This window comes from Mirounga angustirostris, unplaced genomic scaffold (genome assembly GCF_029215605.1).
Source record: "Mirounga angustirostris isolate CCGP_5_RB_7025 unplaced genomic scaffold, mMirAng1.0.hap1 SCAF_6, whole genome shotgun sequence".
Lineage (NCBI taxonomy): Eukaryota > Metazoa > Chordata > Mammalia > Carnivora > Phocidae > Mirounga > Mirounga angustirostris.
In genome coordinates, this window is record NW_026991714.1 from 51,822,639 (window position 1) to 51,839,963 (window position 17,325).

At 42.8% G+C, this 17,325-nt stretch overlaps 1 protein-coding gene across 16 annotated transcripts in view; it reads right to left on the bottom strand.

Moving 5' to 3' along the window:
- Positions 1-797: 797 nt before the first annotated feature.
- The window catches only part of RABGAP1L (RAB GTPase activating protein 1 like), a 773,530-nt gene continuing 757,002 nt past the window's right edge, over positions 798-17,325 (bottom strand). For 11 of the 16 annotated variants that reach the window (XM_064594287.1, XM_064594295.1, XM_064594293.1 and 8 more), the window contains 5 exons: positions 15,551-15,655; positions 12,715-12,798; positions 8,574-8,645; positions 3,762-3,959; positions 798-2,768 (listed from right to left, as the gene is read on the bottom strand). In XM_064594287.1, the coding sequence (XP_064450357.1) occupies positions 2,616-2,768; positions 3,762-3,959; positions 8,574-8,645; positions 12,715-12,798; positions 15,551-15,655 (612 nt within the window). In that variant the 3' untranslated portion in view covers positions 798-2,615. The remainder of the gene's footprint in view (positions 2,769-3,761; positions 3,960-8,573; positions 8,646-12,714; positions 12,799-15,550; positions 15,656-17,325) is intronic. The other 5 variants (XM_064594289.1, XM_064594296.1, XM_064594301.1 and 2 more) reach the window with 3 other exon arrangements.

Below are 17,325 nucleotides of genomic sequence, written 5' to 3' on the forward strand. Positions count from 1 at the left end.
ATACAACATATCCCAGGAAAAGATGAAAAACACTCTAGAATATTTGGAAATTTCCTAGCTGTCTGGGCTGATTGATGTCTTTCTAAAAGAAATTCAAGAGAAGAGTAGCAATTTTTAAATATATTTCAAAATAAGTGAAATTAAAACTAACAAGTTACTTAATACAGGGATGCATGAGTTTTCAAACAATACATGGGGAAGGACTGGGGTGGTGCTATTATAATATGTTGAATGAATAATCATATCATATACCAAATTTTGAATTTTCTTTCTATCTAGTATTGCTACTGACCCAAAGGCATTGCAGTGAGGAACAGTTTAGACTTATGGTACCAATACACATACCTAAGTATGATATGGAACTGGAGAAGAAAAAAAAACCTATAGATTGCCATTAAAATCTTTTGACAGAGTTAAGAGAAAATGCAAAAAGACAGATTACACATTTGGAATGTGTACCTGGTGATTTTGTTTAAAGAAAAAAAAATGTAAGGGGCTCTGGAACTGAGCCTGGTGTACAGGCAAGGACCATACCTACGGCCATTCTATTTCTCCATCAACTACCATGTAAGGAAAAATATGCAATTTAGGCATTCTGTGGAATGTGCTGATTTTTGGAAGTTAAAAAGAGCTCTGTACAGTAAAACTATATGATTCACAAAACACAAAAGAACATCTTTAATTTAGCTGGCCATTTGATAAGGCAACTTGTACAAGGCTTCTTGGAATCAAAGCATAAAATACCAGCAAAGCTAAAAAATTATACTAAATAATTTACAGAAACAAGTACCAAGATGCAATTTTCTAGCCATTATATTTTACAACAACAAAAAAGATTACCTTTTCTAAATCACCAAGTAGGGAATATTAGAGTCAACAAGGACACTCAGAATGCTGGATTACAAGGAAATGAATATTATAATGAAAGACGACAGGACAAAACACAATTCTGTAAGAAAAGTATTTGATGAGTGTGATAAAGCATAACATCCATATCAGTTTTATGGGTTGTAGATGATATAATAAACACCAATGAAGGGGACTTAACTTTTTAGAGTTTAATGATCATTTTGGAGGAAAGGATCTATTATGAGCAACTTATAGTGCATGCTCCTGGAGTTGAGATGGCTCTTATTTAATTTTTACTTCCAAGAATGTGTTACTTTTAATTGCAACATATGGCACAGATGAGAATCACTCTGGCAACAGAGTTTAAGATCCTTTGCAAAGAATATGTTCAACAATGAAGCGCAGGATGAGTATCAACAAATGTTATTGTACATAGCGGACAGTAGTTTGGTTGGCGTAAAAGGACCAAAGCCTCCAAACAAGCTGAGAAAATGGGAAAATTAGTTTTGCTGTTACCAAAAGATTTCCTGCAAGGACTATATATATAGACAGGTTAAATATAATTGAAAAAAACGATTTCCACCAACTTTTAAACAACAGCTTTACCTCTCCATGAGATAAGTATTTCTATAAAGATTTTATATTCAATCAAAAATGTTACCAGTGCATTTGCATCTCTTCGTCTGGGGTACCAAGGGCATTTTAGGGAGATATGGAAATCAGTAAAAGCTGTCCAACAGTAAACTAAGATGATGTGAAGCCGACCTTTATTTCCCATTTCGTAACTTTAAAAAGCAGAGTATATTAGTGTTTACTTAGCAAATATATGTCAACATTAATTTAAATACTCTGTCCCTGGTTCTCTATTTCATTTGAAGCACGATGGCTGACCCTGGCTTCTCTGGTAAAAGTTCGCTAATGCTGCAACTCACAACAGCCACCTCTGACTCCACGTTTGCCGGAAGTCACAACTGTGTTCAGACTTAGGAATCAGCAATTCCCGTGTAGAGTTTCTCAAAAGGACCTGTTAGAATACTAGGGCCAAATGATTTATCCAATCCTGCATTTATCAAAAGCTCTGTTCCTTTCATCTAGGGTGTTTTCTCAATAGTCTATCTTATTCCATGGTTCTTGGCACTTCATTTCCAGATATACCCAACAGAAAATGAAAATAAACTCATTCTTTTTGGGGGGACTGTTCAATCCCAGGTTTATTCTTTAGACAGGATTATCGTTTTCCAGGGAGTCACTTTCAGGAAGAAACCTGACAGACGTCGTAAATGGTCCCACAGTGTGCTTTATCTGAATAAATCCTGAAAAGATAAGAGGTTTAGATTTCAATCTTTTTTTTTCTTTTTTTTTTTTCTGTGACAAATCTCATTCTATCACTTCAACCTTGGAATAAAAGACATCTCCATTTTTATGTAAAATAAGAGTAATTAGGAATAATTAGTTCTAAATAAAAAGCATTTAGTTCTGAATTACTTATTTCCAACTAAACATCAGGCATATAAAATAATGGGTAATATTATGATGGAACTGAACATGGCCTTCCATGAAGAAGCTCGAAAGCAGGTATTCAACATAACTCAGGTCAGTTTAAACATCCCTTTGCAAAGTGTCAAACGAGAAAGAGTGAGAGCTACTGAGAGATCCTGGCTTGCTTTCTGGCCTCCTGTACTTTCCTGCAAAGGGATACGGGGAGATTCCTCCTGGGTTTCTGTCCCTTTGATCGTTGTGCTCTTGTGCTTGGGGGGAGGCTGGAACTATGTGCTCTCCTTGGGTGGCTGGGTGACCAGCGGAGGCTGCAGCGGCTGGGTGCCCGTGGCCGTTTTGATAGAGTTCAGGGTTTTGCTAAACCAAGAGTTTTTTGCAGCTTGGATTTCATTCATAAGGGCTCCTCTCTGATGTTCAAGTTCCTAGTTAAGAAAAGAAAATCATCAGAGTTATATAAGTGTTTTCTCTCTGCCCAAAAAACCAAAGTATAGCTTTTCGGAATCCCCAGGTCTGTATAGCTGTAGCTATCCTCCCACAAAACCCACAAGAGATTTAATTGGCTTCTTAATGCAAGAAAACAGTTTAGAGCTAAAAGAGTTACCACTGAAAGTCAGAATCTTGCTTTCTCTGAACAGTGAAATGAAACCTCATTTTATCTTTTCTTCCCCCTGCGTTTTTGGTCCAAATTTAGGTTCAGGTTACATGTTTGAAACAACATATAGACATATGGATGGACTTTACTGATGATGTAAGCATGAATGAATTCTAGTTCCAAACACATGGCCTTCGCCCGACAACATCCTGGGTCCAGCACAGAAACGGTTAAGGGTCGCTAGTGTGGCCCAGGTTAGAGCCATGGCAGGTTATGGCGGTGGGTAAGGACCTTGGGAAAAAGGAAATGGGAACAGCCCATCAGAAGCCAGGACTATTTTTCTAATTATGTTATCTTCTGATATGGACATAGATTTTCAGGAAAGGGATTTGGTAAAGTCAGGTAAAGATGAAGGAGAAAAAGCTCCAAAGCAAAGAATGGGTGTCAGCTAATGTTCACCTGTCAGGGAAAGGACAACAGAGAAGGTCTGGCCTTTCTTTCTCAGGATCAGCTACCACAGTGACTGAAGTTCGATGAGAAGGAGCGACCTTGGCAACAGAAATCTCAGGGAAAGCTAAAAAAGCATATGCTTAAACCCGTTCTCCTAGGATATTATCTTAATCACTACATTTTCATTTAAAACTATGTGTTTATGTCACTTTAAAAATAATGATGTAAAATGTGACGATGGAGGACACATTAGTGGGCAAAAAATGTGTTCATCGTATGTGGAAACATCTTCGGATGCTGAGCTGGATGGGTGGACCCAAAGGATGAGAATGTGTCCTAGAGCACGGACTGTGTCTCTCCTCTGGTCACCGACCTGGATTTTGCACTTGGCCTCCACCAGCTGCAGCTTGGTCTGTGCCAACTCCAGCTCCATCTCCCTCAGCTGCTTCTTCAGGGCGTCCTTCTCATCAGCCAGGTCTACGCCCTGCTCCTCCCTGCTGATGGCCGCAGGCTTCAGAGCGCCCTCTTTGCTGAAAATGTCGCTGCAGTGTTTACAGGCCATCATTTTACCCTGAAATAGCCAAAGAGAGAACCCACATCAAACAACTTCACGGCAGAAATCCCTTCCTGAAACAAGAGGAGAAGATGTTCATGTAGACGCTGCTTGTGGTCCTCAAAGGCAGGCCTACTTCTGAAGGTAATTATTTTTCTTGTGCCGCAACCAAAATGGTTTTAGCACAAAACCCAACTGTGGGGGCACCTGGGTGGCTCAGTCATTAAGTGTCTGCCTTCGGCTCAGGTCATGATCCCAGGGTCCTGGGATTGAGCCCCGCATCAGGCTCCCTGCTCAGCGGGAAGCCTGCTTCTCCCTCTCCCACTCCCCCTGCTTGTGTTCCCTCTCTCACAGTGTCTCTCTCTGTCAAATAAATAAATAAAATCTTAAAAAAAAACAAAAAACAAAACCCCAACTGTGCAAGTTAGGTGCTCCTTGTGTCTTAAAGTATCTCTAGAGAGACCCTGGAAATGGAAACTATGGGAGCATCTCTGTGAAACCCTGTTCTAGAAATTCTATGCTGCCATTAGTCTTTCTAGAGCCCCACGCCAGAGGCTCTCCATGCAGTGTCTCCTGAATCCTAGAGTTACTGTAAGACCACATACTCTTATCACCCCCATTGTAAGTGAAGAAACTCAAGAGTCTAAGTAGCTGGCCCATAGCAGACGGACTAAATCTATGCTTGCAACAAAGTTTATGTCATGTCCTTTGGTTCAGCTTTAAGCAAAGAGGATCATTATTGTTCAAGGTAATGAAAGTACCTCTGCCCCCTGCCTGGCCTGCCAATCAGATGCACAGCACTGACCAAAAGCAACTCTTCAACACACTGGTGCTATTGTTTTCTTAAAATACCTCCAAAAATAGTTTAGAGCTAAAAGATATTACAGAATATTTCTATTTTAATATACTACTACATATTATAATATGTCCATAACCGAAACTACACTCCTCTCTTCACACACACACACACACACACACACACACACACACCCCAACTCTCCCCACATTTCTGTGTCATTATGCCTGTTTCCACCATTTAGGCCTGAACACTGGGGTCATCTTTTCTTTCCCTTCTCCTTCATTCCATATTCAGCTGGTCACTAAATTATTTCTCTGACATGTCCAAGCTTTTCTCATCCCAGGCCTGAATCCCTAGAAATCTCCTTCTCAGCCCCCACTGATTGCTTTTTTTTTTAAATTAACATATAATGTATTATTTGTTTCAGGGATGCTGGTCCGTGATTCATCAGTCTTATATAATAGCCAGTGCTCATTACAGCATATACCCTGATTGCTTTCTTATCCCATCTTTAAGGCACTCTTCAGATTCCTACCTGATTAATATTCATTAGACACTTGAAAGATATCTTGTAACTCTCTTCAGAGCCTGTAAGAATAATTAGCCCACTACTGGCACTAAATAGGCACACAGCAAGTATTTGTTATATATATTTATTGTTGACTAAATAAAACGTCAAAGTGCTGGCTTTTGATCTGGGTCTTAAACGACTAGAAGTTTACCAAGCTGGGTAAGCAGTTCTATTAGGCTGAACCATACGAAGGAACAGACTCCCTGACGGAGGAGGACATTTCAGCAGGGAGAGCACCGTGTGCCAGGATGCTGGCCCTTCAGAGAACTGCAGGGAGCCGGAGCAGGGCCCAGCGGGAGGAGATGGCTCAGCAGTGAGAGGAAGGAAGTGACAAGGGTTCTCCATGGCCCCGTGGCAAAGGTTCTCAACTGTAATGCTATCGAATCCCGACTTCAGCCTGTAGAAAATGCCTGCACTGCATCTTGTGCTCCACGTTGGAGAGACGGCAGTGAGCCTCATGAGGCTGCAGTCCGCAGGCGAGCTGAAGAACAGAGGTGTGCTGGAGGCTGCAGAGTCCCACCCAGCATCCAACTCCCTGTCTTCCTTACTAACAGAACTCTGATTTTATTTGGGCTGGCAGTTTGCCCAGTTAAAAGATGCCATTCCCCAGACTCCCCTGAAGCTAAGTGTGGCCATGAAATTCAGTTCTGATAGGTCAGCAAAGTGTGGTATGGAGCTTTAAGGAAGGCCACTTAGAGCTCACCCAGTTGGAGGGGCCCTTGTACCCTTGCATCTCCTTCTGGCCTAAAATTCTACCCTCGAAGGTGGGTGTGATGGGGGCCACTCCAGTTGACGGGTTTGACTTTCAGGTCACCCTGAGGATGGAAGCCCATGCTGAGGGTGTGGGTTACCGATAACTGACTCACGTGGATTGCTGATAAAACCAAGGATCTTTCTAGCCCTAGACTTTTTATTTTTATACATGAGATAATCAACATCTTTTGTGTTTAAGCCATTGTTATTTTGGGTTTCCTCTCTGTGGCCAATCCAATTCTAAACTGATACACAGAGTGAGAGAGTCACATTTATCCTGGGGAATGCTCATTCTAATTCTAGTGTAGAGGATTACCTGAAGGGGGAATGGTGTGATGGGAGGACGGAGACATCGAAAGCCACAGCACTGCGCCGAACAAGAGATGAAAAGGAAGTAGTGCTGGGCAAGAGGCTGTAGGTCAGTGTAGTAACCAAGGCTATGGAGAGTAGAGTCTCACTCCCTGGGCTCAAATCCTGGCCTTACTACTTACTGTGACCTTGAGATCATGAATGACCTGATTTGGTGATCATTGTCAAAAAAAAAAAAAACAAAAAACCAAGATCTAATAAATCATTAAAAAGAAAATATAATAGGGGCGCCTGGGTGGCTCAGTTGGTTAAGCGGCTGCCTTCAGCTCAGGTCATGATCCCAGGGTGCTGGGATCAAGTCCCGCATCGGGCTCCCTGCTCAGCAGAGAGATTGCTTCTCCCTCTCCCTCTGCAGCTCCCCCTGCTTGTGCTCTCTCTCCCTCTCTCTCTCTGTCAAATAAATAAAATCTTTAAAAAAAAAAGAAGAAGATATAATAGTGTCTACCTTCTCAGGAAGTTGTGAGGGTTAAATGGGATAATCCATGGAAAGGTACACACAGAAAGTGTTTAGTAGGTGTTAGTTGTTCTTTATTCAGCTAAAACAAGTTCAAGTTCCTCTGCCTGAATATCATGGGCTTTCATTAGACAAGCCTACCTCTTTATCCAGTATTTCCCTCGATTCCTTAATACACGCTCGAAGCACATCAGCCTCCTTAATGAGACTCATTCTGATTTCTGGGTCTTCACTCAGTTTCTTCCAGAATGTCCTTTTTAAATCCTTCTCACCAAATTCTACCCATCCTGCTTCAGTCCAGCCTCCTCCACAAAGTCATCTTTGGTCTGTAGTTCTTACGATTTTGCTTCTGTATAACCCTACTTGTCAGTGTCATTCAACTCAGCGCTGGCTTACATGCTTTTGAACTATTCCCTAAATATTTCACATGCATATGTATAACTTGCTCCCAGGAAAATTCTAAACTTTTTGTTATGTATAATTTCTGTAAAACAATATTAGTCTAACAGCTGTGCACATAGTTAGATGCTCAATAAAACCTTGAGTGATCCGTATAAATTCACTTCATTTATATTTCTACCAAGATTTTATTTAGTTCAGGATAGTTAACCCTTTTATGCCAAGGCAACTCATCAACTGAGTGTTAGTGTAAATAAAAGGATGATAAAGGCTAAGGAGGAAGAAGGTAAAGGCAGACCAGAGAGGGAAGACATGAACCCAAAATTTTAGCAGGTTCAGGCAGGGAGATGACCAACATCATAGTCACTAATAACCTCAGACTGTTTTAGAACAGGAAATAAGAAAAAACCACTTGGGATACAAAGTCAGAACAAGGTTCATATTTTCAGTTCTCATGTCTCAAATTTTCAGGCTATAAACTTATAAAAATATGTGTTTATTGTGTGCCAACCACTAAGCTAAGCACTTTATATATGTGATCTTATTTAATCTTAAAAATAACCCGCCGAGGCAGGTAATGTCTCTGAATTTCACAGGATACCAAATACAGTTTAGAGAGGTAAATAACTTGTCCAGGTTGTTCAGGGATACGCTAACGTGCCTAGAGCGCATTTATGCACTAGCATCCGAACATATTCCAAGAGAACTCCGTCAGGTTTCCGTCACGCAGGTCACGAGGGCCGGCTGCGCCCAGGCTGCTTCTTAAGACACCAATTCATTTGCTTTGCGGCTGTTTCTATGGAACAATCGCTTTTCTCACATAAGCAACAACGAGTCTCACCACCAGGGGGCAGCATATAAATAAATGCTCTCTACACAACCGGCGGAGAGCAACGGGATGATCCTGCCGGGTCGCACCCCGGAGCCACATCCATTCAGGCACCGTCGGGATGCTGGGGGCTCTCGGGCGTCCGCCGTCCAAGAAGGCTCAGGGGCCTCTTGTAACAAGGCTGAAGTCCTACTACCTGCCTCCAACAACCCCTAAGATGGATGGGAACACAACCGTTCCGCGGGCAGCGAAGAGGATCGCACCCGGGTCAGAGACAGATTCTGTTCTCCAGAGTTCCTAAATCCTTTCCCGCACCGAGGGGGGCAGGGCGGGTGTGACGTTATAAACTGTCCTGCCTGCGGGGCGTCCTCACGCACTGGGATCGTCCTATCAGGTAGTGACGTAAGACTGTGAATCTGGAAGAAGCCATACCACAGAGCTATTTCTCTCGCCCTCACCTTTACCACTTCTAGCTCCTCCTTGCTGGCCGCTTGCTGTGTCTCCAGTCTGGTACTTAACTGGGAACAGATCTGAAGAAAAGAAAAGAGTTTCTTTATTAGGAAACAGAACAACTCTGATGTGCACATTCCTGTGTATCAACTCATACAGTGCTCTGGCTTCTCTGGTGCTAGAGGAAATTTTGCAAAAGAACAGCCCTGCAAATGCCGCCCAGGCCCGGCAGAGAGCCCTGCAAATGCAACCCATGCCCGGCAGAGAGCCTGAGAGTGTTCCATGCGTAAAGCATATTTTGATCTTAATTAGTAGAAAAACACATGGGGTAATTTGATTTGTCACTAGACTTTGTGACTATTTCCAGTGAATTCTTGTCCTGTTTTTGGAATCAATCTATAGAATTTTTGCTGAGTATCCACTCTGTGCAAAGTACCATTCTGGAAACCTGAAGAAAAGAATTCTGGACCAGAAACTTCTCCTGTGGACAGCCACAGAGAGAGTCTCTGTTTTCAATGACCTAAAGTTTCCTTAAGAAATTGGGGCGCCTGGGGCTCCTGGGTGGCTCAGATGGTTAAGCATCTGCCTTCGGCTCAGGTCATGATCCCAGAGTGCTGGGATCGAGTCCCACATTGGGCTCAGCGGGGAGTCTGCTTCTCCCTCTGACCCTCTCCCCTCTCATGCTGTTTCTCTCTCGCTTGCTCTCTAAAAAATAAATAAAATCTTTAAAAAAAAAAAAAAAAAAGAAGTTGGGGCGCCTGGGTGGCTCAGTTGGTTAAGCGACTGCCTTTGGCTCAGGTCATGATCCTGGAGTCCCGGGATCAAGTCCCGCATCGGCGGGGGGGTGGGGTGGGGGGGTGGGTGTCCCTGCTCAGCAGGGGGTCTGCTTCTCCCTCTGACCCTCCCCCTTCTCATGTACTCTCTCTCTCTCTCTCTCATTCTCTCTCTCAAATAAATAAATAAATAAATCTTAAAAAAAAAAAAAGTGGCAGAGGGGATAAAACAGAGTTAAAATGACCAGAAAATAATAAAGACTAAAATTCTGATCAAGTGGTTTGGCAACATGGCGTGAAATGACAAGCCTGAGGTCCAGCTCTAGTACTTTCCAGCAGTGTGTCCTTGGGCAAATTCACTAACCTTCCTAAGCTTCAGTTCCCTCATAAATACAAAGTGCTGTGCTGTGATAATCAGTGGAAAAAAAATGTATGCAAAGGATTCAGTATGGCACCTGGCCTATAATAAGTGCTTATTAAAGAGAATCTCATTATTGATTCTGAAATAAGGTGCTAACAACAAGTACTAGGAGCAGGTAGAAATAAGTGCTTTCAAAGCCAAAACCAACCAACCAACCAACCAGCCAAACAAAACCATTTACTTAAAAAAATTACTAGATGTTCAAATTCCTTGAGTGACATAACATCTTTTATTTTTGAAAAGTGGAATAAAAAAAGTTAGGGGATGTCAAATTTTAAAATGCAATTTGAACTAAAAACATAAAAGATCTACCTCTATTATCAAAACAGGGTTTTTTTAAAAAAAGATTTTTTTTTTTTATTTGAGAGAGATAAAGAGCATGAGTGGGGGGAGGCACAGAGGGAGAGGGAGAAGCAGACTCCCCACTAAGACTCCCACTGAGCAGGGAACCTGGAGATCACAGTCTGAGCTGAAGGCAGATGTTTAACCAACTGAGCTACCAAGGCACCCCTGGGATTTTTTTTTTAATGTCTGTTTTGAGGGGTGTCTGCCTTCGGCTCAGGTCATGATCCCACAGTCCTGGAATAGAGTCATTATACCTCCCCCACACCCCCCCACACCCTTCTCGGTGGGGAGTCTGCTTCTCCCTCTCCCTCTGCCCCTCCCCCTACTCATGTTCTCTCTCTCAAGTAAATAAATAAAATCTTAAAAAAAAAAAAAATTGGCTCTAGAGACCAGGGCCTGCTTGTAGAGTTGTTCCCAATTTCTCCAGATCCAAGCCTGGAAATAATGAATAGGACTATACTGGCTGATGTGAAGAAGAAGCAATCTCCGTATAATTTTGGCAAACCATATACCTTTTCAAATAACCCCAAAGATTCCAAAATAAAGCCAATCACAGCCAATTCCAACTACAGAATGCATGTGGATTATGTTTTATATCCTAATTATCTTCAGGCAGATGGGTCTGTTGCCTTTTACATTACTGGTCGTGCCTGCCAGATAATACTCAAGAACAGTCCCAAGGATTACTATTTTGAAGAGTGCTGCATATGGTGGCCACCCATGGCCTAATGTGGTGATGAAAGAAAACCCATTTGCAGTGATGGCAAGTTCCACAGCACGTGGTCTTTAATGTTACTTGGATTGGTTAATGTTTAACCATCCCTTCTCCTCGTTACCCAAATTGAAAATCTTGGGATCACCTTCAGTGTTTTCCCTTGTCCAGCAAAAAATGACTATGTTTTGGGTCTTCCTCTTCTCCGTTTTCATTACTACTTATTTTAGTTTAAGGCTCTCTATTTTCTCACTTAGACTCTGCAGTTAGCCTCTTACCGGTCTGTATCTTTGCCTGTGGGTCTCTCCATTTGGTTCCACATTTCTCCCTGGGACAGATCAGTGCCAACAATATGTCCCTGATTATGCCACTTTCTTGCTCAAACAGTCCTACTGTAAACGGAGTAAAATCCAAACTCCTCTGCCTAACCCAAAGCCCCTCCTCGAACTGGGACCCAACTCACCTCTTCTTCTTTTTTGTACTCGAACCTCTCGACAAACAAAACTATTTCTGTTCACTGACCTACCTCCATGCCTTTGCATGTGCCGTTCCTCTGCTCCCCATTTCTGTCCCCCTTCGCTGCCTCCACATACCCGAATCTCGCCTGGCCTTTGAAGCACAGCTCAAATCACCCCGCCTCCAGGAAGGGTTTGTCCCATGGGCAACTGTCCCATGGGCAATAAGCTCCCTTTCCTATTATTTGTGCACAGGTATTAGCTCCCCATTACAAGACCAGCTCCGAAAGGAGAGAAACTGAATTAATTCATCTTTTGATCGCCCAAAGAATCAAGCCTCTCAGATAGCAGGTATCAACACATATTATCGTCAAAGAGAGAAGACAGCTCTGAAGCCTTATTTCTAAGCAATCGTCCATGAAGGAGAAAAATCCTTCTGAAAAGATGTTCATAATACATGAAGTGAACCAGTTGCAAAAACTAGCACAAACAATATAAATGACATTTTTATTTATATAGCAACAACGCATATTCAGTATATTACAGTGACTATTTCTAGTTGGTAAGGTTAAGCGATGGGGGGGGTGTTTTCTTTGAGCTCTTCTACACTTTCTTAATTTTCCATGAGGAACATAAATTTTATTTATAAGCAGCACATTTTAAAAAATAATAGGAATCAGATTTCAAACTCCTACATGAGGCAGGAGACCCCAGGGAAGTTCTTAGGATAAGCAGGTGACAAATGGTGCCTTGGTTAATTCTGGAATGCTGGAACTGCTGCAGTCCATTCAAGGGTTTCTCAGCAATGCAGAGTCCTTGCCATGTCCCAGCACGAGCAGCAGAGACAAGACGATACTACTCGGGCAGGAATGAGGGCTTTCTGGGAGCACTCTGGTGAAGGGGCCAGGAACATCCAAGGAGAGCAAGCCCTCCACTAAGAGATCAAAGGTTCCCAACAGAAGGTTTCCTGCTAGCCTTGGCCATGGTTGGGTAAGGTCACATGGCCACATGGGAAAAAGAGCTCCCACATTCTATACTGTGACAGCAAAGGACACATTGATTCCCCGGATACTGTCATTTGATATAATCACTAAGCTTTAGTCCCTGGCGAAGAGGCAAATGTTACTAGTGAGGTCTACTGGAAATGTACTTCTGAGGAGGGCAGAGACAGGATCCCAATGGTAAAGATCAACTTTCCTCTTCCTCTCAATCTCCCAAACATTGTGAACAGCCAACAGATCATTTCGCTCAGTTATACCTCCCATGTTATCAGCAAGCGTGTCCAGTCACTGTTTATTTCAGAGGAGAAAGGAAGCCGCCAAATTTAATGAATGTATGCAATCATTGCTCTGGAAACTCTAAAGACAAAATGGTTTTTCCCCCCAAAGAAAAACAATACAAATAATCACTTTTATAGCAACGCAAACCGCAGTGGCACGATACCTGCTTATACTCAGCAATGATAGCTGTGGTCTTCTTTATCTCGTACTCTGCCTTCTCCAGTTGTTTCCGGAAGACTTCTTTTAGCTAGAGAGACAGAGAATGAGAAACACCAAGCCTCAGTCAAAAGCCTAATGAATTTCCACAAACACCTATATTCAGGTCAGCCTGATTCGGTCAAGGCCAATGTTAACAACTACAACTATATAAATTTTCCTCACTGAAGCTGTATCTCAAGCATTCGAAAAGCCTGATCATCTCCAGAGATGCAGACATCTTTCCTTCTCTCCTGTAATGTAGAAGACATATGAGCAACCCCATTATACAACTGCTTATCCTTACCACTTACTTTATAAATATATTGTTAAATAAGTGTCCATTCAGAAGCTATCTTCTCTCTTCTTCTTTTTTTTTTTAGATTTTATTTTTAAGGAATCTCTACACACAATGTGGGGCTTGAACTCACAACCCTGAGATCAACAGTTGCATGCTCCCCCGTCTGAGCCAGCCAGGTACCCCGAAGCTATCTTTATTCTTACGAGAGTCTAAAACAAAACAAAACACCCAGGCAACGTGTGTATTCCTACTGCTGTATAATCAATGACTGAAGAAGCATGTTAGGCCTTCCCATTCAAAGCCCCCTACGGTCACTGCTGGTATCTCTCTGAAGGTGGGAATAGGAAGCTTTTGAGACTGGAGTCAGAAAAAGTTGAGGAAGATAAGAGCTTTGGAAGTCAGGAGATGCAGGGACTGAGCAGTGACTTTAGAAGTAGCCAGCACGATACATAATGCAGGTACTTGTTACAGCCACAGAAATGCTAAACCAAGAACGCTGAGCTGAAAACCACACTTTTTTGTAGCCCAGCAACTCGGGCTTCTAGGTAGCAAGGAAGGTAGGGCAGGAAAAGCTCAGGTGCCACCAGACGAGGAAAGATTTCAGTTCTTCCACGTTGTTGACCAAACAAGCAAACAAACACAAAACAACTCTGGTTAATCTTAAAGTACATAATCAGAATAAATTAAATTCTGCTTTGCAGCATCCCAAATTATAAGTGGGGTATATGCTGTATTTGCTAATTCACAAATGACTGCGATTTATAATTGGACTCCTTATCGTGAGAAGCTTTCCAAATTTCTTCATATTTGCTATGTTCTTAAATTCTAAAAGCAATTTATAGGACATATTGATTCAAAGTTATTTATATTAGTCTCTATTCTCTGTCTTACATAATTTAAGGATGCAAATCACACCTTTCTCCCCTCCTACGATAAGGCGCCACAGACTTCAGGACAAACTTAGAAAGCTGAGAGGCTTTGAGCAAGTGTCACTTAATTTCTCTAAACCATGGTTTTCTTATCTGGCAAATGAAGAGCATAATCCCTATCTCACAAAGGTACCATAATGATTAAAACAGGATATATGCACATATACAAATACGTGTGTGTATGTGTGTGTGCACGTGCATACAAATACACATACACACAAAGGGAGGGAAGAAGCATGGGTTAAATTAGTTTGCTAATAGCTTCATTCTTTTTTTTAAAAGATTTTATTTATTTATTTAATTGACAGAGAGAGAGAGAGAGAGACAGTGAGAGAGGGAACACAAGCAGGGGGAGTGGGAGAGGGAGAAGCGGGCTTCCCGCAGAGCAGGGAGCCCGATGCGGGGCTCGATCCCAGGACCCTGGGATCATGACCTGAGCTGAAGGCAGACGCTTAACGACTGAGCCACCCAGGCGCCCCAATAGCTTCATTCTTTACCTAAAGTACTGAATTGAGCCCCCAAAAGGCAGGAGGTAAAAAAAAAAACAAAAAAAAAACACAAAACCCAACAAAAGGCCTAGATCAAAGTGGATAATCAGCTCCTAAAAAAAATTTGACTAGGTAAAAAAACAAAACAAAACAAAACAAAACACCTGGCCCACATTAAATGCTGAGAGTCATTTCATCATATTCCAATTAAAAAAAAAAATCATGGAACACTTTTTATTAACCCTGGAAGGTGCTAAATGATACATCCCTTCATTAGTAACTTCAGTAGACTTTTTCTGCTTGGATACAGGTCTGTGAAATGGTTTGTGTTCTGTTTTATATTTAGTATTTTTGATGTCTTGGAATGAAACTCATTAAAATAAATGAGTGAATCATGCCTGGCAGAGATGGAGAACATTGGTGAGGCGGCCCACTTTTCCTCAGGAAGGCTGGAAGTCTCAACTCCTTGAGTAGAGAGGCCCCTCCTGTCCCTTATCCAGGAGGCCTTGGCCAGGCGGTGCGTCTTCCAGCTGATTAGCCTCCCAATGCATATGAAGACTGGAGGGTGCTAACTTCAAGGCTGGTTCCCAAAGGGCTGCTTTTTCCCTTCCTCCGGGAAGTAAGAGCTGAGAGCTCAGCCAGGAATGCTGGCGCTCCTTCTAAGGCATGAATCAGGAAGACCGAGCGGGACTGACTGAGCACCTCCCAGCAGAAATCTCTGCAGGCTTCCCATTCCCCAAGCCTCTCAAACTACTGCTCAAGTCAGTTAGCTTGGAGACAGGACACAAACTCTGCATATTTGTCAAAGCTCTTGGATCGTAATTCCAAGTTGCTAAACTTAGAGGAAACTTCACACTCTCGCTAGCCATCTGAGTCAAGGCAGATTCCTAAAACCTGTTCAAGGGGACAAATCAGTTCCTGCCTCTGCTTCTAACGCCCTTCAAATGAAATGCCGAGACCCAACACTGCTCACGTGTCCTGCTTCAACATCGCCCTTGATTTAGAGTAAGTTTTATTTTACTTCTTGCTTAGAGTATTAATCAACTCCTCATGCCGACACACCTGCGTAAAGCAAAAGCCTCTTACCTGGGCCGTCTCTTCCTCTTGCTTCCTCTTCTCTTCTTCAGTCTCCACCAGCCTCTGCTTGGTCAAGAGGAGCTCCTTATTCAACACATCCGCCTTGTCTTCTGCCTGCACGTTGGAGCACGTCACAGTCATAAGGAAGGTGAAGAAAGAACGGGTGTGGATACTCTCTCCAAACCTAATCTCTAGTTAAGATTGTTGCATCACTACCAGAAGCCATTCTCCCCCTCCTAGCTCACCCAGGGCGCGGCTGTTTTCTTTGAATGCCAACTATAGAGCAGGCACTCGGCACACATCATCTCTGATCCCAACAAGAATTATTTTACTGATGATGGCGGTGAAGTTTGGAGAGATCAAATAACCTGACTGAGTTCAGACGTGAATGGCCTCGAAGTGCGTGCTCTTTCTAAATGCTTCTTACACATTTTCAGATGTCACAACAGCACTCACTCTGGGACTGTGTAGATGGATAGGTTGAAGGGGTGGAGCCTTATATGGAAGCTTCTAACTGTTAGTGCCTGGGGGTGGGGGGTGCGGATTCAGAGAGAGACAGGCTGATCCATGGACAGCAGTTAGGTGAGAAAATTCAAAGACCAGCAGAGGTAAAATGGCCCACAAGGGGACTCACACAGGACAGTGAGTACAGCAAGGAGAAATTAAGACCAAACCCCATGAGAGATAGCCTTGGGGAAAACTGAAGTATGGACCAGGCATCTAAACAGAAAAGACGATGTTTCTAGAAGGGCTGAGAAAAACTCAGGGAGAATACTCTGGTCTTAACTTGGATACAGAGTCCAATTAACCAGGAAAGCACTGTGCGTATATTTAACTAGTCAACCCGTGCCTACTGCACACCCTAGACCCTTACCTCACCCTGTAGGTCTCAGCTTCCAGTTCACATCTGTAGTGAAGTGAGCCCTGAGCCCTGTCCCACTCACCCTTATCTAAATCAGTTCCTCACCCCCATCTAAATTAGTTCCTCTGCTTACAACTCTCCTATTTCCCTTGATAGCAATTAGCACAATCTCTAGTGACAAATTACATGTGTGATTTATTTGTCTTGCCCATTAGACTTGCTCATCTGTTGGGGGCTCCAGCTTCTCTGTTCTTACAGTTCCCTGTGTCCCATAGTCCAATGGTTACGCCTCTGTTTTCAGATACTTTGCAACTATGGTGTAGTTAAGGTGAACAGTCCCTCTTAAAAAGACTCTAGGAGCGCCTGGGTGGCTCAGTTGGTTAAGCGACTGCCTTCGGCTCAGGTCATGATCCTGGAGTCCCGGGATCGAGTCCCACATCGGGCTCCCTGCTCAGCGGGGGGTCTGCTTCCCCCTCTGCCCTCTTCCCTCTGGTGCTCTCTGTCTCTCATTCTCTCTCTCTCTCAAATAAATAAATAAAATCTTAAAAAAAAAAAAAGACTCTAAAATTTGTTCTGATAATATTAAATTTTAAGGGGGAAATCTACACAGCAAAAGAACATCCTGAAATCAGAGGTGGGCAAAATATCTGTTGCAAGTTACGTTTTCATAAATTGTAAGATATCTGATGCAGATTATAGACACTCAAAACAGCGAATTCTAGAGCCAGTCAGATGACTGCAGTCAAAGCAGGGAGCACCTCCCCAGAGTCTCTGAGGGAGGGTCACAGAGCAGTGAATCAAGAATAGCTATACAGATCATTTCAGTGTTCTTAAAAATTGAACCAAATCTAGCTCCCTATAACGTCAGCCCACTGGTTCAAGTTCTACCTCAGAATATTTGAGCAATAGCCCCCCTAATAAA